A 21,314-nucleotide genomic window follows, 5' to 3' on the forward strand; every position below is an offset into this window, starting at 1 on the left:
GGATGAAAAAATGCAGTGACCAATACTGAAAGTTAGTTATGAAACATTTGGGCTAATGGTAATTGCAGTTGCATCTTTTTTTAAAAAGCTAAATTAAAAGTGTAGACAATAAATAGGCAGAAAACATTCCCATTAGAAGGCTTTGTAGCCTATGTAAGCACGTTTTAATCATTCAACCCAATATCCACAAGCCCAACCCATGGTGGCCAGCCAGACAATTTGACCTTATATTTGGTCTTTAAGTTATCCTGTTTTTTGAAGGCCTGGATGGGAGTGATCTGGCCCTCCTTGCCCATTTCTTTCAACACCTGTCTTTAGGACAGAATTAGTTTACTTGCCATAGCTATTACAGAAAAACCAAACGAATGTTTTGACACATACTGTATTACGCCCCAGCCAGATTCGGCTGCATTTCTCCTGGTGTGGAACAGACTGTCCAATTTAACTCATGCCTTCAGGTTGACTGACTGAAGTAAAATTGATTGATCATATGGCTACATGATGGAAATATTGTTAAAGGCTGGGAATAGGCTACAACAGCAGTACAATATCAAGTGATATCGGCTATTAACACCCAGCAGGTGATCACACCGGTGTGATCAGAATGCTGCAGAACAAATGTTCTGAATAATAAAATGGGGACCTTTTAGAATATTACATCACACAAAACTCCCCTGCTGAGTCACAACTTTACCATCATGGCTGCCACTTGTTTACTTCCGGGGCACTTCTTCAGTTAGGAACCTTCCTAAGCAAAAGACTATTCGACTGCAGCCCTAGTGTATTGTGTTAGTGTATTGTATTTTGATAAGTGTTGGGTTAGTTTACAATGTGTGATTTTGAGCATGAAATTCACCATTGTGGTAGGTGTGCTGATGCATTAAGAGTTTAGGAACATTGTTTAAAGTATTGAAAACATTTTTTAATGATCCAAAAAAACTGTAAATATAAACTTAAAAAAAAAAAATCTACATAAAAAAAGTAGGCTTCCAGTCAAAGAGTTTATATGATAATTACGTTATTGTTTCAGTTATGGAGAAGGGGTTGGATCTATTTCACTCCTTTTTGGGAAATGTAATATTTGTTCATGTTAATGAATGTTGGTCATAGTGAAGAAGATGGTAAATTTACATTTCATTGTATTTTTGCTTCGTTTAACAAATGTAAATGTTGCTCTCGCAAGGATTTGTGGGAGGTGTTATTGCACACTATTGTGTTGATAAATGTGAGTGATAACAATTTCATTTCATTTAGATTTATTTATTTCAATCATGTTAAAAATATTTAAGTTAGATACAGCAATTCTTATAAATAACGTATATTCAACATAAACAAATACTACATCTCCAAAAAGGAGTGAAATAGATCCAACCCTTTCTCCATAACTCAAACAATGAATAACTTAATTTATCATACAAAACTCTTGTGATTGGAATCCCAGATTCCTTTTTTAATGTCAATTCCAACCATTAAAATGAAATATTAGTGAGCTGGCTGTCCATATTTAGGATGAGATAACCTTTACACAGCGGGACCTTTACAGAGCCGCTTATAGAACCCCAGCGCTTTATCAATACCAGAATCAAAGAGAGGGAGCTACAGGGGCTCACAGTCTGGTTATCTCTGGTCTTAGACCACTTCGGTGGAACCTTTACTGAACAATTTGAACGGCTACATCAAACAATTATAACTGACAACGAAGATCACATGTAGAATTTAATAAAAACGTATGAATATAGGCTGAATTAATGTTTAAATAATGACAGGAGGTTACTTCCTGGATGCAACATGTAAAGAGCAGTGGGGTAACTGTAATTGGTTTCCCAACGAACTGAGATACAGTATCAGATTGATAGATCCTGGATCTTAGCCTGATCTGGAGCAGGCTCGGTCCACAGGAGAAATCTGGTGATTTATGACATAATGTATGAGAAATACTTTCATGAAACTGGATCAGCCAGGGTGACTGGACCTTAGTCCCCTATCTAGGTTTTGCTCTGGACCAAAGGGGGTTGAACTTTCTTTTTTCACCCTTCATGTTTTAAGCTTCTTTACAGCAGAGGGGTCAAACTCATTTTACACAAACCTGACATGTCAAACAGGATGTTCATACTTCAATACAACCAAAGGGATTGGGAAGACATTTCACTCTATACTCCAACATGGAAACAATGTGACTTTTTTCTGCACTTTTTATCCGACAGTGAAACTACTTTGCCGATTCAGATTTTACATACAAAACAAGACGTGGCATCTCGATTCATTTCCTCAGAAGTATACAGCAAACATATTCACCTTTCCATAAACAGCTGTTCACATTAATATATCTGCATAAAAACACTCTACTAATTGTTATTGTAAAACTGGGAGGTTACGTTCTACACATTTGATTCATAAAGTACATTTTACCAATAATAATTTGGTATTTTCCTTATGATTTTGAATGGAGTGTTTGTAGTATTGCTCCATTGACTTTGATTCCAGTGTCTAACACCATAAAAAAGTTGGATATGTTGGAGTGATGGGAAGATATTCTTACATTAGTTTACATATTTAACCTTGAGCTCCTTGTGAACAGAAGACTGAAGGTAACGTGAACCACAACTCCAATTAAACTGGAATCCAAGCATTTAGTCAACCTGTCCACTGAGGAGCAGCACGTCACTAACCCTCCACGTGCACACCTCCCCAGATCCACTCTTGCCACTGTTCCGGACACAACACAGGGTTCTCTCCGACAGTCTCACACGTGATGGAAAAGAGCATTTGTCTTTAGAATCAGGAACACAACTAACTGGTATTAAATCACAGCTTTAATCTCAATGACTCATCACATACAGTCAACTCATTCCTAAGGTGCATTGTATACAAACCTGTATTAGCAGAAATACGGTACAAATCAAAAGGAGACGTCCACAGTTTAAGAGCACCGACTCGTTCTCGATTTATTAAATCATTTGTTAAAAACACATCGGGAAAAAACACTGAGTCCAAACAAAATGGCAGGCTACAGTTGCAATGAATCACAGCGACATTCAACATAAGGCCGGGGCTGCCATTCATCCTCATCGAACACCGGCAAAAAGGTGCAAAATATCACAAACGCAGTTTTTGGCAAAATCCAAGCCGACGCAGCGCGGCGCGTTAAAGGCGCACCGGGGTGACGTCTACTTGGAGCTGGTGTACTTGGTCACGGCCTTGGTGCCCTCGGACACGGCGTGTTTGGCCAGCTCCCCGGGCAGCAGCAATCGGACGGCGGTCTGGATCTCCCGGGACGTGATGGTGGATCTCTTGTTGTAGTGAGCCAGGCGCGACGCCTCCCCGGCGATGCGCTCGAAGATGTCGTTGACAAACGAGTTCATGATGCCCATGGCCTTGGAGGAGATCCCCGTGTCCGGGTGCACCTGCTTCAGCACCTTGTACACGTAAATGGCGTAGCTCTCCTTCCTGGTCTTGCGACGCTTTTTCTCGCCTTTCTTCTGGGTTTTGGTCACGGCCTTTTTAGAGCCCTTCTTGGGCGCAGGAGCGGATTTGGCCGGATCGGGCATGTTGGCGTTGGCGTGACCGTGAAGGCGCGCGGATCCGCAGCAGGAAGGGACACCGCTCCTGTCGCCGCCCCGGTGCCAGTCTCTTATTTATAACGTAGCCGTGCAAATGAACGTGGGCCATTCCTCCTCTGTGATTGGAGCGTTCCCCCCCGGAGGACGCGCGTTACCGCAGTGCGCGCCGCGCCATTGGCTCGTACGTTTCAGTTTCACTTCGGCCAATCGGTGAAGCCCCGGTGGTTTATATTCCGTAACCCACAAACATTACGTAAAGGTCCGAGCTCTTGTAGCCGCGGCAGCGTGTCTGGTACGCACAGCGACATCGGGGACTATTCGCCATCATGTCTGGCAGAGGGAAAACCGGAGGCAAAGCCCGAGCCAAGGCTAAGTCCCGCTCCTCCCGGGCCGGACTCCAGTTCCCGGTGGGTCGAGTCCACAGGCTACTGCGCAAAGGCAACTACGCGGAGCGGGTCGGGGCCGGGGCTCCGGTCTATCTGGCGGCCGTGCTGGAATATCTCACCGCTGAGATCCTGGAGCTGGCAGGCAACGCGGCTCGGGACAACAAGAAGACCCGGATCATCCCCCGACACCTCCAGCTAGCCGTGCGCAACGACGAGGAGCTCAACAAGCTGCTGGGGGGTGTGACCATCGCTCAGGGGGGAGTGCTGCCCAACATCCAGGCTGTCCTCCTCCCCAAGAAGACGGAGAAACCGGCCAAGAGCAAGTAAAGACTCCACGAAGACCCGGACTCTTTCATATCTGTGTTTATTTTCCTGGATAAAAACGTTTCCCAGAGAGGACGCAGTTTCTACGACGGAAACACGCGCTTCCAATCGGGACTATTGAGCGACGGCTCAGTCGCCACTTTTTTGTTGTCGGCTTCTGGAAAATGGAGGCGCGATGGAGGCTGGGGCTGATGGGAGGAAAGCGCGTGTTAATATGGACCAACTGGGTGGGAGGGTTGTTTGCTTTCGCTGCGCTGCTACAGGGTTCAATAGTTGTGTTGTTTGTGTCATGATGTTTCAATAAATCGCAGCCTTCCGAAGCAGCGAACACCTGTGTGTTTCTGTGGCTCCTTCTGCTGGTCTGGCACAGGACGGGACACACACACACACACACACACACACCGAGAGGACGGTGGACACATAGGACAGGCAGCACACACAGGATGGGGGGGCAGATACAGAGCATAGGGGGCAGGTGCACAGAGGACGCAGGGCACACACACAGGATGGGGGGCACACACACAGAAATGAGTTTCATCCTCCACATGTGGACCCCTCCATGTGAGGAGGGAGCGTCACACACCCTCTTTCATAGTTGCATTCTATTCAGCCTCAAGGAAACGATGGCTGTTGACGATTTGTTTCGACGTAAAGTGTTTTGCTTCATGGTGGTTCTCACTCACGTGGTCAGCTTTGTAGCCTATCCATTGCTGCATGTTAGGAGACCTGTGGAAATGTGCTGAGGGAGCAGTAAATGACACAATATCCAAAACATTCACGCTACACGGATACACTGAGACTGTTCTAATATGATAGTTAATGGATGTGAGTACAGGAGAATATAATGTGCATATATAACATATACAGCACAGTGTGATGTGCTGCCTATCCCAAATCTATACAAAGATCCTCACCATATGTTGGTGTTCTTCCTGCGCTTCAGTTATAAGTATGAGCATCACTGCTTACTACTAACTTAAGCAGTTTAGTGAGATCAAAACTTGTGTTGCTTTATTTAATCAACACCAATACTCACCTGGTTCTTGTCCAGCCAGCTGATTACTTTGTTGCACTTGCAAAATCTTCTGCTTGTCATCGTCACTGATCTTGCCGGCAAGCTTTTCATCCTCAACAGAGGCCAACTAAATACTTACCCTTGTCACTGGTGACTGTGATTGTGTTCTCCTTGCCAGTGCTCCCTACCCCTACCACACACCCTCATAAACCTGTTAAAAGTAGGTAGGGTTAAGCAGATCATTTTGAACTGATGCGTCTACAGTTCTGATTACTTTATTTTGCTCAGTCATCCAAGGAATGTCGGGGCCTTTTCCCAGAAGCCATGTTGTCATGTAATTGCGGGAAAAGGAAAAGTGTTATTAATTAACAAAATAATGATGGTCCTGATCCATTTAGTGTCCCAGCCTTTCCGTTGAGCCATCATGCACAATAGCAGGGCTCCCCTAAGTGGAATAGGGCCATAATGTTATAAATGACACCTGTGTTTATTGACATGTCAGAATGGCTGCTGTGAAAAGATTTCTAGCAACCTCCTGCTTCTGTGATCGACGCCTAGCTGGGTGTGCTCCTGTTGTGCTGGTGAGGTGGAGGTGGTCATGGCTACCCACTGCTGCCTGTTTGCACCTCATTGCTCTAAGAAAGTTAAACAATTCATCGTGTTCTCATGTTATTCCAACAGGGGGCACTAACACTCAATTATCAGGGTGGTAAAGTCATTCAGAATGAAACAGCTATTGAGTGGGTCTCTGCCTCTGATTCAAAAGACCATTTGCTGCATATATCAATCAGTGTTCCCTGTAAAATCACTCAACATGTGTTTGCTTAGTATTTTTTTCATGATATGCAGAGCAGGATTGTGCAGCCTGCAGGACACCAATGCTGTGCATCATCACACGGCAGTCAAAGATCAATAATACCTCAGAGTGTGTGTGCAGGGCGTAACAGGAAGTGTTCTCACCACTCATTCTAACATACACTATATTGCCAAAAGTATTCACTCACCCATCCAAATAATTGAAATCAGGTGTACTTGTCTGACTGCATTGTGCCACATGTAAAGTTTGGTGGAGGGGGGATTATGGTGTGGGGTTGTTCTTCAGGAGCTGGGCTTGGCCCCTTAGTTCCAGTGAAGGAACTCTGAATGCTTCAGCATACCAAGAGATGTTGGACAATTCCAACAGTTTGGGGATGGCCCCTTCCTGTTCCAACATGATTGTGCACCAGTGGACAAAGCAAGGTCCATAAAGACATGGATGAGAGAGTTTGGTGTGGATGAACTTGACTGGCTGATAAAATAATCTATGTAAAACGGAGTTCAGGCAAGTGTTAAATAATCAAAATACAGTATAATATGCATCCACACCCTTTTTGTCTGGACATAAGTTTAAGAAGATGCTTATGTATTAATGTGCCACCCCTGAAAGGCTTAGAGTTATGAATAATCAAGGGCATGGCTGCTTTGAGTGACAGGTGGAAGCTGTCTGTGGTCTCTAGCTGCCTCCACCAATGATCCACCTCTTTGCCCATTTTTGGAATTAGGCTGTGTCATCACCATATACTGTATATAATAAGACTGTATATAAGAAGTGGACGTAGTCATGGTTACATCACCCATTGGTTTTCAGACTACCGTTTTGAAGCTTAGAATTTGGTATTTTGGCCATCTTGGAGTCTGCAACCAGTGAAGGAAGTGACCATATTTGGACTGTGGAGGGGCGACGGGTGGATCTGACTAACGCTCGTGTCCACAAACCTGAGCAGTAACCTTATTGGATCTGGATCCATCTGGATTCTGGTGTGAAGACCACATGTTTATTTTATTCAAAAGACCAGTATAAAAGTAGTGTTTTTCTAATTTTGAAAATTATGATAAAAAAATATTATCATAAATAACCATAATGTATACATAGAAAATGCCTATTGTCAAAAACCTTTACAAGACAAAGAAACACAAAGCCCCTGAGTGTGAATTATAATAGCTTCCACTCTGTGTTTGTAACAAATAATTACTGCCCTCAATTCCATGACCCAATATCAGAGTATGTAATGCTTATGTGGTATCGTAAACCTCACTGAATGAACGAACAGGACTAAGTCCTTTCCAAGCTGCCTGGAACCTCATCACGCCTCATCATGCAGAATTGTCTTGGTGGAGCTGATGTTGGATTTGTGGTCACCTCCTGATGACCAGCAGAGAGAATGCAGGTTTAAGGAACTTCACTTTTCAAAACGGGAGGTTGCCATGTGGTTGTCTGCCAAAATGTCACCGTCTTTTCGAAATGTAGCCAAAATTCTTTTTTAGTAAATCTTGGCTTTATATTTACGCAACAAGCCTTTAAAGACCTGGTAAAAAGTCCCCTGGGGAAGGGAACCAATCGTGCCTATGCACAGTACGGGGAAACTGGACCTAGTGGGAATGCACCCTGAAACTTGTGGGTCCTGAGCCATTTTGTTGTGATGGTTAAATGGTTAATTAAAGAAACTTAATATTAAGACTTTGATGTGTTTCATGAAATTATTAAAATGATTGTTGGGTGGTATAAATACAGCATTCACTTTCAGAAACTATATAAAATATAATAAGGTTAATAGTTAATATATATATATATATATATATATATATATTTATATATATATATAATAGTTCATATATATATATATATACGAACTATTAACCTTGTACTTTTATCACAAGAGAATCCCGTGAACCAAAAGTCGTTGGAAACCACAGGTTGTGATGTCACGGAAGGTCCCTCAGTAGAATACAAATAGACCAGTGATGAGAAAGCGGCGGTTGAAGCGAGTTTGTTTGTGACAGAGATGGAAGTGAAGCTGCAGCTCAGCGTCTTTATGTTACTCATACAAGGTGAGTCCCTCACGTTCAATACTTGTTGACTGGCATACTTTGTTATGAAGGCGATAATGCTGAAATGATATGAACTGAACGGGATCTTTTTTTTAAAATGCAGAAGTGATGACTTTTTGCTCATGACTTGTTAACATTAGACAGTTTAAAAAGTCGTCTTTCTTTGGCAATGTGTTATGTTTCTAAATGTGATGGTTTATTATGGGTTATTTGGTCCAAATGACAAATTCTGATGCCTCACGTGAAATGGTTGTATTTGAAACACTTTGAAAACACTTATGCATATTTTTGTGAACTACATACTGTATATCAGCTTACTTACTTATTATGCGCAATATATATTATACACTACTGTTATTTATAAATCAGACTTAATAGAGAAAAATGTTTGAGAAAACTCTCAAAACATGTTGCCGTAGAGTAAAAAAATGTGTAGGCCTATACATTTTTTTTATTTCTTCCAATGTTCAGTTAAAATGTAATGTTATTTATTTATTTCAAGCTAGGGACAATGCATAATAACACATTCATCTTGTACAAGAAAATATGCATTATGCCAGGTTGTAGCAAATTGCTATTTTCCACCTGTAGTCCCTACAGGGCAGGTTGATAGAATAATAGCCTATGAATTCATATAGAAAGGAAAAGATGAAAAAAATTAGATGTAATGTCTAACACACAACCCACGTGTGTGATTAAGTCTCGGTGACCTCTGATCCATCAAGCCCACCTCACTGCTGGCGTCAAGAAGCCCCCACAAATGTGTTTTCCAACCAGCTCGTCAGTCTCACCCCCTAGGAAAGAAAAAGCCCAGACACCAGTGAGCGTACAGCCTTTCTCTCACACCGCCTTTACTTTCTCTTTCACCATGCCAGAACTGACCACATTACTTCCTGTCGCATCAGAAAAGGTTTTATATGTGTGAGCGGGGGGCTGCTCCGTTTGTAGTTGCAGTACAGTAGATGTTTTTTCCTTTCACACCACACACACAGACCCACGCACACACACTCACACTCACAGTCCCAGGCTAGTGGTCAGAGTCAGGAATAGATGAGTCAAGCTGTGAGAAACCGTGTGAGGGAGGGAATCATACTTAAACTGCTTTGACTTTAATAACAATACTTGTTCATGGGCTTGTGAAGAGTACCTGTTTGTGATTTGTGCAGTTTAATGAAAAGTTATGTGTATTATTCAGCTGCATTGTGTGAAAATGACTGACTATTGACCTTTCTATCCGTGTGATTGCAGGCTGCCTTGCAGTGTTGCAGCGCGTGACTGTGACACAAGGCCACACTCTCACTTTAAGCTGCCCACTCACTAACGCTCATATGACCTCGGTGGACTGGAGGAACCCTCAAGGATATATTATGTTCTTTAATCGAAATCAAGGTGAAGATGACATGTCTTGTTTAAGCAGCAACACAAATTGTCTGATTTTTGGGCTGTTTTTGGATGTTGAATATCTTTTTTTTTTATGTCCCCCTCACCTCGCTCCCAGCTTTAAAGGACAAGCGCTACAGCATCAACAAACTGTCTCAGTCCGAATTCACCATCAGCATTTCCAACGTCAACTTCAAAGATGGAGGCAACTACACATGCAGTCAGTATGACGCTCACACAAAGGAGAAGAAAGTGGAGGTGACGGTGTTAGGTGGGTCACTGATTTATATTATTTGGAATCCAGCCGCAATATGAGGTTGAATATGATTTTTACTGTAACTCCCCGTGGCCATTGTGTTGATGATTTGATGATCATAATAATGTAATGCTCTGCTTGTTTTAAAGGCCGTCCCATCATGGAAGTAGCAAAGCATGAAGGGAAGTTTGTCATTAAATGCTCTGCTGAGGGCAATCACCATCCTCCCCAGATCTTCTGGAGGTTTAACCATGGACCTGAAATTCTCGGTAAGCTTGTAATTACTGATGTGAACTTAGAATGAATGGCAAAACATACACTGTAAAGAAGAAGTGAACCAAAGTGGGACTCAGACCTCCTGCCTGGTACAGTGCAAACATATGAACACCCAGCTCTTTCTACTGGCCCTCCGTTGCAATTGCACTTTTATAAGTATCAAAATTAGACTTGGCAACCACAGAGTGGGCTCATCTCCTGGTGACGCTATACCTGCCAGTAACGGAAAGCTTTACACCCATATGGCGGGGTCGTGTGTGGGCGGATGTTATTTCACACTCTGATGACGGTCATCACCTTTAAGTGTGTCCTTTCTTGTCAGAACGCAACAGTTCAACAAACATGCGGAGCTGCTCATTTAAGAGTCATTTTGAATGCCATAAATGAGCAGTTCAACCTCTTTGGGAGATAGAAGCATTGTTATCCGTAATGTCATGTTGTGATGCCAGCGAGTACACCTGCTTACAACTGGATACTGATGATGTTTGTCTCATTCCACAGCTCATGCTCAAGTCCTACATGAAGATACAAAATACGTGTCAACGGGTGTGTTGCATATTCAGTCAGTGGAGAGCAGAGTCACTGTGAAATGCATTGTTCGCCACCCAGCTCTGCCCTCACGACCTCTGATGAACTTTGTCATACTCGGACAAAGAGGCTGTAAGTATAATTCATTCCGCTTGAAAACTATTCACTCCAGCAGCTTCAATTTCAGTGGCGATTGCGTCGTTAGCGTTAAAGATTCCCCGGCTGAGAAAATGACTAAACATGGTGCTTAACCAAAACTTGTATACTTTAAAGTACTTCTGCATTAAGGCTGATATTTGAGGAACAGTGACTGTGTAGTTGTGTCGTCATGAGACGTGGAAAGCACTGGAAAGGGTTTTTCTACAGCACCATGCTGTGAAAGTCAACGAATCAGACAAAACAATAATTTCCTCTTTCTGTTGCAAATACTTGGCTTCCTGTGTTCTAATAAAACGGACATGTCACTTTCAGATTATTCAAATGTCAGCATGTACTGTATTTTGTTTTTGTATTGAAGTAATGCTATTTCTTGTTAATAACGTAATCCCCCCTCCCTGTCACAGCAACAAAGTCCCGGCGCACAACCACCAGCTCACCCACAACCCAGCCTCAAGGGTCAACAGAACGGCCTGCGGCAACAACCGGCCGGTTCACAGGTGGAACAACCACAGTGTACCTCGCAACTACAGACGTGACTGGGCCCTCATCATCGGAGAGCTCCATAAAGATATTGACGGTTCCTTCCAATCAGCTGTTCACCTCCGACGAGCCAAACACGGTGACAGCAGCCAGTGGACTTCCCCTGGACCCCGTAACATCCACAGACTCGCATCTCACCAGCAGTGAGTGGAAGGCTTTTCATTTACTTACTGATTTTTAATTATAATTTACAAAAAAATCCACATCAGATGACTTGAGTGAAGGGACATAAGTAAAAGTTATGATTCTAATTCTAAATTATGGCAAGAATCAACATTCATTAACACAACAATGTCTTCATGAATTTACGAAAATGCACAGTATTTAAAAAAGTAAGTAAACTCAACACCGTAAACAACGAGGGGTGGATTAAATAAAAATAAAATGAACAAACATACAGGAGGACAGAGGCTGCTTTACACGGCGCCATGGGGATCTGATCTAATGCACACTCAGACACCAATCACAGCCTTCGGGAGCCATGTTGGGTTCATTATCTTGCCCAAGGACCCTTCAACATGTGGAGTCAAACTGCCATCCACTCAATGATGCTTCAGCATAACACTTGAACAATATCTAGCAAGCTGTCAGCCCGTGGGATGGAAAGTACATATATCTCAGCTTTCACACTGCATTTCAACCACCACTTTAGTCGTGATACCACTCAATCTGTTTCCTGTGACGGAAGTCCCGCAGTATAGTGTGAAACTCTGTCGTGTGTGTGTGTGTGTGTGTTCATTAACACTGTGGATGGTACTCAGGCACGTTCTGAGATACATCATCAACAATTTAATATCCCAGCTCCAAAACCAGAGGGGACATTAAAAGTTTCACAGAAGCGTACTAGCTTCTTTGATAACATTCCATTTATCAGTTTGTCTTCAGGCATTATGGGAAAAAATGTTCTATAAAAGGTACAATGTGTACAATGTGGCTACCTGCTCCAAAGAAATAGAGCTGAGGGCTGAGTCCTTCCGCATGATAGTCATGGCATGGGACAAATCATGTTTGAATTACACACATGATGTAACAGCAAGGCAAGGATACCCACATTCAACCAAACTGTGGAGAGCTGAGTCGCAGCGGCCTGTATTATCTGTGTGTTTGAGTCTTCTATTGGCTAATTTATCAAATGACCTTCATGAGTGACTCAACGATCTCTGTATCATCAGTGTAAGATTATATGCAAAGCTAGTCCTGGCAAATGTCTGATTCCACCTAGTGGTGCTTCTGAACAATCACAATTGAGTTGTTACATTCATGCAGCAGCTTATCTGTCTTTTAATGTACCTTCCTTCTTCCTTATTCCATAAAGACTGGACATCTGAGACGACACAGGACGTCACATCCAATATCACTGCGGAGGGGAACGGAACAGGTAAATTTACCCTGGTAACGATCAGTGTCTGCATGGTTCAGTCTTGTGTAAACGGCTTTGAAGGCGATCAAGGTTTTGCTGAACTAACAGTATTCTGTCATCTTCCAGGGAGCTTTGATGGGCCGAAGTTGCGGACAGGACGTGAAGGAAGTTCCTCATTACTGGTCTTCCTTGTTACATGTCTGATCGTCTGTCTTCTGGTTGTAGTCATTTTTCTTGCCATCAAGCTGAGGAGAGCACACGCTACCTGGAAACGAGGTACGCAGCCCATATTCCCATTTTCTACAAAGCAAATTGCAGTTACACTGCAAAGCCTAATGTATTTTATTTTTGCAATGGGTATTATTATTTATTTTTTTTCAAACATATGACAGTTTTTATTGTTACAGAGAATGAGGAGACTGATCCATCAGAGGAGAGCAGTAAATCCAAATCAAGCCAGGAAGAGAGCAACTCTCAAGGACAAAGGCGAAGAGGTAAGCAGATGACTCAGCACCCGTGAGAGGAAATATGGAAATGTACTGTAAAACCATTGTGCCAGCAGTGCAGTTCAACTGTTCCCATGCTTTATGAAGACATACTTTACAGACATGTTATGCTGTGGGCTGAAATTTAATGTGTTTTGAATATAACTTTTAGCATTTGGAAATGAATGAAGCTCAGTTAAACATCATTTTCCCAGATATACATCAGGAGGCCATAGAAAATCTGAAATTTAATTTAACACATTCAGATCATTTAATCATATTTAGACATATTAAAACTTTGCATCATGTTAGGGTCAGCCCTTTCTTTTATTGCTGTTTCTGTGTGTGTAATTGTTTTTGTATATTCGAATCATCTTATTAGACGACTTGTTCCTGAATGAATTTATTCAGAAAAAACTATTCTATTTGACAGTCGCAGGTTACAAAATAAACTAACGGTTCAGCTCATGGTCTCAAGGGACTCACGTCTTTCCACAGAAACGGGGCGGTAACTTGTTCCTGGATGAGTCACTGACTGTAAAATGCTGACTGTAAAATGCTCTGTGTCTCTAACAGCACTCTTCAACACGGCATTCACGCAGTACGTCGTTGAAGAACCCACCGTGATCAACTCAGTGATAAACACAGCTGCAACAGAGAGTGTAAATAAAGAGGAGACGTCTCAACACACTTCAGCCAAGTGTGAAATAAAGGAGACGGAGCTGTAACAGTCTGTAAGATACAGTAAACCTCCGCTGTATCATCAGGATGATTTTTTTTTTTACTGTCCATGTAAGAAAGCATGTATGTTTAACATATATAATGTGGTTACTTGGGCTTAACTGTGTAAATACTGTATACATTATGTGTTTGTATTTAAATAAATTATGGTTTTTGCTATAACACAGTAGAGTACTTTGTTTTAACATGGATGAGTATTGAGAACGAGAATAGAACAGCTATGTTCTATTCATAGAAGTGGATTTACTGTCAGGTATACGGAGAAAAGGAGGTATGGACCCAAATGCAGGTTTGAAGAAAAGAAAAGGTTTATTTCATTAAGCAATAAACTAACAAAAACTAAACTAACCCTTTTTAAATCTAGTTTCAGATCTGGCCATGTAGCCTACCATCTCAGCTGCTTGCATTTCGTGTGATTTGTCATACTTTTGGAGAGATATCTATGTATTTATTGGAATAAAATGTAATAGTGTCTCAATTAAGTACAATATGTTTGTCATGGTGAGGCATGACAGTATGTGCAGAGGAAAATTGGTTAGTTGTGATGGTTGAAAAGCAAAAGGGAGCAAAAGTTTTGTCAACGAGCCTATGACGATTAAATCGCCCTGTTTGCCTTTATTTACAGCCTAGAGCAGAGATCTTCAACAGGCGTCCATGACCCCTAGGGGGTCCGCAGAGTAATTGCAGGCGGTCCCCAAAATGATTTGATCCCAAACTTTTTTCTTCCAAAAATTAAAATATGTCCATAAATAAATAAATAAATAAATAAATACAACCTTTACAAATCAAATATTAATCTTAATATTTGTTACATTTTATCAAATTGTTTTGTAGAAATGTCAATATACAATTTAAATGTTTTATAATTTTTTATGTTAATGGTTTAGCATTGTATACATAGGCCTAGGTCATTACATAGTATTGTATACATGGCACTATAGGCTGCACTACATATTATATTGGCCCTGTTTAAAAAGCAACACAGTGTTATACGATAGGGGGTCCCTATGTCTTCTTACAGACCTCTGTCCTAGATAATTATTGAATAGAGTAGAGTAGGAATTCATTCTATTGTCTCATGATATACATAAATGTCATATGGAATCTCGGATGTCATTTGTCTAACTACATCCATCACCAGACAAAGCTATCGTCTTGAGCCATGCGGTCTTTCACAGTGATTATGAAATGCAGATAATAAAACAGGAAGTAGGCTGCATCGAAATTGACGTCATTAAAGATACGAAACATCATTGGTGGTCCTTTGAGCTAGACTCGAAGACTCGACGTCTGATTGGCTGCTTTGCCGGTCATATATAAAGCTCCGATAGCGGTCTTTCCTCCCTTTCCCTTCTCACACCGGCAAGGACAAGCCAGCCTAGCCGCTGTCCATCCCAACCAACATCTAAAGTCATTTCGGTTCATCAATAAGGTACGTTATTGTTGGAATAGTCACATTATGTACGTATTTGTTGTATAATTCCCAGTCGACCCCCGTTGGTCGCTTCAATGGGGTGAGTCACTCTAGCCATAGCGTTTTGCTCACTCACAGTGTCGCTAGCGTTTGCTGGTATGCACCATTTTTTTTTGCTTTTAATTGCTGGTGCTGCATGTACACGACATACGGCGTTTGTAAAGTAGCATACAATTATTCCAATTTGAGCGTGAAGGTTGTAGAGTTGTCGCGCGTATTCGCTAACCCAGCTAACGTTAGCTTAGCAGCGCGGGAGGGTGGGGGTAGGGATTCTGAGACGTTCGAGAATGTTCTCGAACAATCGCTGGCAAGTTAGCCGCAATGAAGATACTTCCGGTTTCCGTTTCACAACAAAAGCCTCTCGTTATCAAATTCATTAAAGGCTGTTTTACGCTTGAAACCATCTATTCGTCACGAGCTGTTCCACGGCAGTGTGCTTTCAAAATCGTTTCAGAATGGCTCAATTCCCGGCCTTTCAAGCTGGCTGTGATACATTTAACGTATCATTGTCACATGGTAGCCTCATGCTCTCAAGAGGCCTAATCTTTTGAAGCCAGATTTGCCCTTGGGCTAACATTTTCACGATAAAGCGCGTAGTATTTAAAAGTAGAAATGACAATCGTTTTATATACCACTGTTATGGGGACAATGCTATTATCTAAGATATCGCGTCAGTTGGCAACTCTTAATAAGCTTTACCTCACTCTAAGTCACATGAATAGCTTGAAAAAATAAAGTGTAGAAAAACGGTATTAAGTTTGAGCGGTTTACATAGGTGAACATTAGTACTGCCATATACATAAATCATCTTGTACTAGATCTAATTAAAGCCTTAGCAAAACATTTATTTTAAATTTGTCACAATTGGCTGTTGTAAAGTTGTATGATTTAATTTCCTGCTCTTCAAGCTCATGAATTTATTTCAGATCGAGTTTTAGCTCATCCTGAATCAGTGTAATGAGCTGAAATGGCTTTGACTGACTCAACTTTAAAAAGCTGCAGTGAATCAATAACATGAACTAATTGACAGTTTTCGTTCTTTCTCTAGGAAACATGTCTAAGGGACCAGCAGTCGGTATTGATCTTGGGACCACCTACTCCTGTGTTGGTGTGTTCCAGCATGGCAAAGTTGAAATCATTGCCAATGATCAGGGCAACAGGACCACACCCAGCTATGTGGCCTTCACAGATTCTGAAAGGCTGATTGGAGATGCAGCCAAGAACCAGGTTGCCATGAACCCCACAAACACCGTTTTTGGTAAGAATTTCTTTTTTGTGTATTGAATAGTGGTATTAGGGTTGTCCGATTCTTGTTGCACTTACCCATTGCAAAATCGGCAACTCTTGTTAATCAATATAGTCTTAATGCCCATCAGTATGACAATGACAGACTGATAATTATGAACCTAATAAAGTACACCCTCACTGTGATGACGATTATTCCTGCCATTCGTAGTTTCCACCAGAGGTTGAAAGACCAAAGATGGCCCAATCCTTCCTTGGATGTCTGAGTGATCATAATGGAATCCGACATGAAATCTGGTTTCATTGGTCATTTCATTGATGTTTAAAATAAACTCTCTTTGCAGATGCCAAACGACTGATCGGCCGCAGGTTTGACGACGCAGTTGTGCAGTCCGACATGAAGCACTGGCCATTCAATGTAATCAATGACAACACCCGCCCCAAGGTTCAAGTTGAGTACAAGGGAGAGTCAAAATCCTTCTACCCAGAGGAGGTCTCGTCTATGGTGCTGACAAAGATGAAGGAGATTGCTGAAGCCTACCTCGGAAAAGTACGTAATTTGGTATAACTCGGGACACAAAACTGCAATTGTGAATGTAAATTATGCTAACATTTTACTTCTACTTTTTTTTTTAGACTGTCAACAATGCTGTAATTACAGTCCCCGCCTACTTCAATGATTCCCAGCGCCAAGCCACTAAGGATGCTGGTACCATCTCTGGCCTCAATGTTCTGCGTATCATCAATGAACCAACAGCTGCAGCCATTGCCTATGGCTTGGACAAGAAGGTGAAACATATGGAGCAAATCAAATTGTACTTAATTGCTCAGTATGATATCCATTCACTATGGAAAAAATTAACACTGAATTAATTTCAGGTTGGGTCCGAGAGGAACGTCCTCATCTTTGATCTTGGTGGTGGCACTTTTGATGTGTCCATCTTGACCATTGAAGATGGCATCTTTGAAGTCAAGTCCACTGCTGGAGACACACATCTTGGCGGGGAAGATTTTGACAACCGCATGGTCAACCACTTCATTGCAGAGTTCAAGCGCAAGTACAAGAAGGACATCAGCGACAACAAGAGGGCTGTCCGTCGTCTGCGCACCGCTTGTGAGAGGGCAAAGCGTACCCTGTCTTCCAGCACCCAGGCCAGCATTGAAATCGACTCCCTGTATGAGGGAGTTGATTTCTACACCTCAATCACCAGGGCTCGTTTTGAGGAGCTCAATGCTGACCTCTTCCGTGGCACCTTGGACCCAGTGGAGAAGTCGCTCCGTGACGCCAAGATGGATAAAGGGCAGATCCATGACATCGTGTTGGTTGGTGGCTCAACCCGTATTCCCAAGATCCAGAAGCTGCTTCAGGATTTCTTCAATGGAAAGGAGCTGAACAAGAGCATCAATCCAGATGAAGCTGTGGCTTACGGAGCTGGTAAGTGTCATCAGACAGATGGATTAACAGTTTATTTCTTCACTCACACTGCATCACTGTGGGAGCAGCACAGCGATGGCCTTGGTGACCAAAACTTGGCTCTCTATCTTGTAATTGACGTAATTTCTAATGACTCCTTTTTTGTCTTTACAGCTGTACAGGCTGCCATCCTGTCTGGTGACAAATCTGAGAATGTCCAGGACTTGCTGCTTCTGGATGTCACACCTCTGTCCCTGGGTATTGAAACTGCTGGCGGAGTCATGACTGTCCTGATCAAACGAAACACCACCATTCCTACAAAGCAGACTCAGACATTCACCACCTACTCTGACAACCAGCCAGGTGTGCTCATCCAAGTAAGCACAACATCATTATACTTGTCTCTGAATTTCGCAGTGATGACGTTTATTCCTGCCATTCGTAGTTTCCACCAGAGGTCGCAAGACCAAAGATGGCCCTGACCTTCCTTGGATGTCTGAGCGAATAAAGTTGTCATAACTGTAGACACATTGGTTCGAAATGATATGCTTAACCCTACCTACTTTCAACAGGTTTATGAGGGCGAGCGTGCTATGACCAGGGACAACAACCTGCTGGGCAAGTTTGAGCTGACAGGCATTCCTCCTGCTCCCCGTGGTGTTCCCCAGATTGAGGTGACATTTGATATTGATGCCAATGGCATCATGAATGTCTCCGCTGTCGACAAGAGCACCGGCAAGGAGAACAAAATCACAATCACCAATGACAAGGGTGAGTTTTTAGTCGGCTTCAAAACGTCATCTCAAATGTATTGCAACACAGTTACTGACCATGCCATTTGTCTCCAGGTCGTCTCAGTAAGGAGGACATTGAACGTATGGTCCAGGAAGCCGAGAAGTACAAGGCTGAAGATGACGTCCAACGTGACAAGGTGTCTTCCAAGAACGGCCTGGAGTCGTACGCTTTCAACATGAAGTCAACTGTTGAGGATGAAAAACTTGCTGGCAAGATCAGCGACGATGACAAACAGAAGATTTTGGACAAGTGCAACGAAGTAATCAGCTGGCTGGACAAGAATCAGGTAAAACACTCTCAAAGTTCCTTTTTTTTCTTTTTCTATTTTTGGCCATGATATGAGTTGGCCGGTTACTAATGCGTAATTATTTTGCAGACTGCCGAGAGGGATGAATATGAACATCAACAGAAGGAGCTGGAGAAGGTGTGCAACCCCATCATCACAAAGCTGTACCAGACTGCTGGTGGCATGCCCGGTGGTATGCCTGAAGGCATGCCTGGCGGCTTCCCTGGAGCTGGTGGTGCTGCTGCACCTGGAGGTGGATCCTCTGGACCAACAATTGAGGAGGTCGACTAAACAACTCGCCACTTCGGCTGCCTCTCCCGAGATGTTTTCTAAGAAAGTAACCCTCTTAAAGCATGAGCCACAAGCTTGAGAGTGTAATTTAAAGAAATAAAAACTGGGTTCAGGGATCACTTATTGCATGGTTTTTGACACTACTGGGAACAACTTGTAGTTTGCGTAACTGAGCTGTCGGTTCACGTGTGGTAAAATGTTTTGTATACTGAGATGTCACTGGCCTTGACAATAAAAAAAATCTTAAACCTCTGCTGACTTTTTTACATTTTTTAAATCCTCATTTGAAGTCTAACTTAAAGTGGAATGTGGCCCGCATTGTAGCTTTGTTTCCACTGTCAACAGTGGAGTGTAGTTTCAATGTCTGCACTCCTGCTTGCGGAGTGGAGAAAATACAATATTGCATTTTCAATGTTTGGGCCTGTAGCAGCCGCATTTGCAGGAAAGGTGGACGTGCCAAACTTTTATGACCTTGCCTCCACATCACATTTTGGGTCGTCTATGCCATAATACTGCTGCTTAATGGGAGCCCGATGTCCACATTCACTAACGCTTACCAAAACTACATGTCAAAATATTAGTGTTTTATATTAAGTCCCAATAAACCCAAATGGCAAAAAAAAAAAAAATGCATACCAGGAACGAGCTCACGTCTTAAGAGATTAATAAAAGCTGATTCGGACATTTGCGTTTTCGGTCTCCAAATTGGTCACGGTGCGCATACATACGGTGACACGGTCATGGTGATCCTTCAACTAAGTGGCTTTCTTGTTTGATTTAATTAGAGAAGCTGTGACAATTTAACCGATGCTGGCCAGATTACATGGAATGCACCGCTGTGATATAAACACACCACTCGAGTGTTTTTTTTTTTTTTAAAAAGACATTACTGGTGTTTTATTCTCGAGGAACGCAGCCATTTGTTGTCCATCTGTTGTAATTGTAGCGGCGAGGAAATGTCCGGCTCGATAATACATCCGCTGTATTCGTGTGTGTGACCTTGTCGTTAAAAGTCGGAGCTTTTACGAGGAGTGCTTGAAGGCAGCATGTGTGCGTCAGCGTTTCCATGGTTGCGTTGCTTTGGAGTACTGACAGGAAAACAGGTGAGTGTCTGGACTAGTTGATTTAACTACTGTAGCTTCTCTCTTGATGTTTAATTCACACGACACATTTTGGGACTGTTTTCATTGTCACTAAGTACATGAAATGCAGCGGACATTTTCACGTTTATTTTGTTTTTATCAAAATACTAGCGTCGTTTGGAAACGTATAGCTGCTAAGCTAACCTGTATGACAGATGTATTTTACATTATCTTAGCGCTAGCTAATTTAAGTATTTGTGTTATAAGTAAGCGATGACAAAAGATAGACTCCACCTGCACTTTGTATTTTCACTTGACAAACTGTGTACAACAATTGTCCTTTCTTCTTTTGTCGTTTGGGAGCTTTTTTTGTTTGTTGAGGAAACAAAGTTTTTCGCTATTTCACTTGGTTTCTGTGTTTAAATAACCATTCCCAACGCCTGCAAGCGATTATAGCAAAGACTATAGTTACTGACACTTAGAGGATCCTGCAGAGCGTTTTTGTCGGAGGGAAGTCGTTGTCTGGGACTTTTGAAACTTTAGTTTTGAGACCTAACAAACTCTGTTACATCGTAATCGCGGCATGACTGCGCAGCACGTCACTCCAGTTTTGGAGGTTTTAGTTTGAGGAGCCTGCTGCCTTTTTAAATATGCGCACTAAACGTAGACACGTTTAATCAAACGGTGAATTACATCGAATCCTGTAATAACGATGCTCACGATTGTCTTCAAACATGCAATGCTGCTGTATAATACATACACATATGTAGTATGGGAAGAAAGGACGTAGCTGTAATGTGTACTATTGAACACATTTAGTTTAGCTTGACTGCAGACATGTAGCAGAAT

At 42.3% G+C, this 21,314-nt stretch overlaps 4 protein-coding genes across 6 annotated transcripts in view; 3 read left to right on the forward strand and 1 right to left on the reverse strand.

The window, feature by feature from the left end:
- Window positions 1-2,456: 2,456 nt before the first annotated feature.
- On the reverse strand, window positions 2,457-3,553 carry hist2h2l (histone 2, H2, like). The gene has a single exon (XM_084029511.1). The coding sequence runs from the start codon at window positions 3,546-3,548 to the stop codon at window positions 3,168-3,170; it is 381 nt and encodes a 126-aa protein (XP_083885637.1). The 5' UTR covers window positions 3,549-3,553; the 3' UTR covers window positions 2,457-3,167.
- A 249-nt stretch (window positions 3,554-3,802) lies between these two features.
- Window positions 3,803-4,573, forward strand: h2ax1 (H2A.X variant histone family member 1). The gene has a single exon (XM_084029510.1). The coding sequence runs from the start codon at window positions 3,887-3,889 to the stop codon at window positions 4,271-4,273; it is 387 nt and encodes a 128-aa protein (XP_083885636.1). The 5' UTR covers window positions 3,803-3,886; the 3' UTR covers window positions 4,274-4,573.
- Window positions 4,574-8,069: 3,496 nt separating this feature from the next.
- On the forward strand, window positions 8,070-14,040 carry crtam (cytotoxic and regulatory T cell molecule). 2 transcript variants are annotated; one of them, XM_084028765.1, is made up of 10 exons: window positions 8,070-8,153; window positions 9,402-9,560; window positions 9,652-9,804; window positions 9,939-10,058; window positions 10,567-10,725; window positions 11,157-11,435; window positions 12,608-12,670; window positions 12,779-12,928; window positions 13,060-13,146; window positions 13,714-14,040. In XM_084028765.1, exons 1-10 carry the CDS (start codon window positions 8,108-8,110, stop codon window positions 13,863-13,865), a joined length of 1,368 nt encoding a protein of 455 aa, XP_083884891.1. In that variant the 5' UTR covers window positions 8,070-8,107; the 3' UTR covers window positions 13,866-14,040. The 2 variants fall into 2 exon arrangements, with proteins under 2 accessions (XP_083884891.1, XP_083884892.1); XM_084028766.1 differs by having other exon boundaries at window positions 9,402-9,542.
- Window positions 14,041-15,193: 1,153 nt separating this feature from the next.
- The window catches only part of hspa8 (heat shock protein 8), a 160,183-nt gene continuing 154,062 nt past the window's right edge, over window positions 15,194-21,314 (forward strand). Inside the window, exons 1-9 of one of the 2 annotated variants that reach the window (XM_084029473.1) lie at window positions 15,194-15,310; window positions 16,401-16,610; window positions 16,942-17,147; window positions 17,234-17,386; window positions 17,477-18,032; window positions 18,186-18,388; window positions 18,584-18,782; window positions 18,860-19,092; window positions 19,183-19,635. In XM_084029473.1, the coding sequence (XP_083885599.1) occupies window positions 16,406-16,610; window positions 16,942-17,147; window positions 17,234-17,386; window positions 17,477-18,032; window positions 18,186-18,388; window positions 18,584-18,782; window positions 18,860-19,092; window positions 19,183-19,383 (1,956 nt within the window). In that variant the 5' untranslated portion in view covers window positions 15,194-15,310; window positions 16,401-16,405 and the 3' untranslated portion in view covers window positions 19,384-19,635. Of the gene's footprint in view, window positions 15,311-16,400; window positions 16,611-16,941; window positions 17,148-17,233; window positions 17,387-17,476; window positions 18,033-18,185; window positions 18,389-18,583; window positions 18,783-18,859; window positions 19,093-19,182; window positions 19,636-21,314 lie in introns of those variants that run through there. The other variant, XM_084029472.1, reaches the window with a different exon arrangement.

This window comes from Eutrigla gurnardus, assembly GCF_963514095.1.
Source record: "Eutrigla gurnardus genome assembly, chromosome: 15".
NCBI lineage: Eukaryota > Metazoa > Chordata > Actinopteri > Perciformes > Triglidae > Eutrigla > Eutrigla gurnardus.

Excerpts from the sequence above, each read along its gene's own strand:
- hist2h2l (XM_084029511.1), bottom strand. The coding sequence starts at position 3,548 with ATGCCCGATCCGGCCAAATCCGCTCCTGCGCCCAAGAAGGGCTCTAAA.
- h2ax1 (XM_084029510.1), top strand. The coding sequence starts at position 3,887 with ATGTCTGGCAGAGGGAAAACCGGAGGCAAAGCCCGAGCCAAGGCTAAG.
- crtam (XM_084028765.1), top strand. The coding sequence starts at position 8,108 with ATGGAAGTGAAGCTGCAGCTCAGCGTCTTTATGTTACTCATACAAG. Across the intron at positions 9,805-9,938 it reads AGTGGAGGTGACGGTGTTAG|GCCGTCCCATCATGGAAGTA; the intron begins GTGGGTCACTGA and ends CTTGTTTTAAAG. Across the intron at positions 12,671-12,778 it reads TGCGGAGGGGAACGGAACAG|GGAGCTTTGATGGGCCGAAG; the intron begins GTAAATTTACCC and ends GTCATCTTCCAG.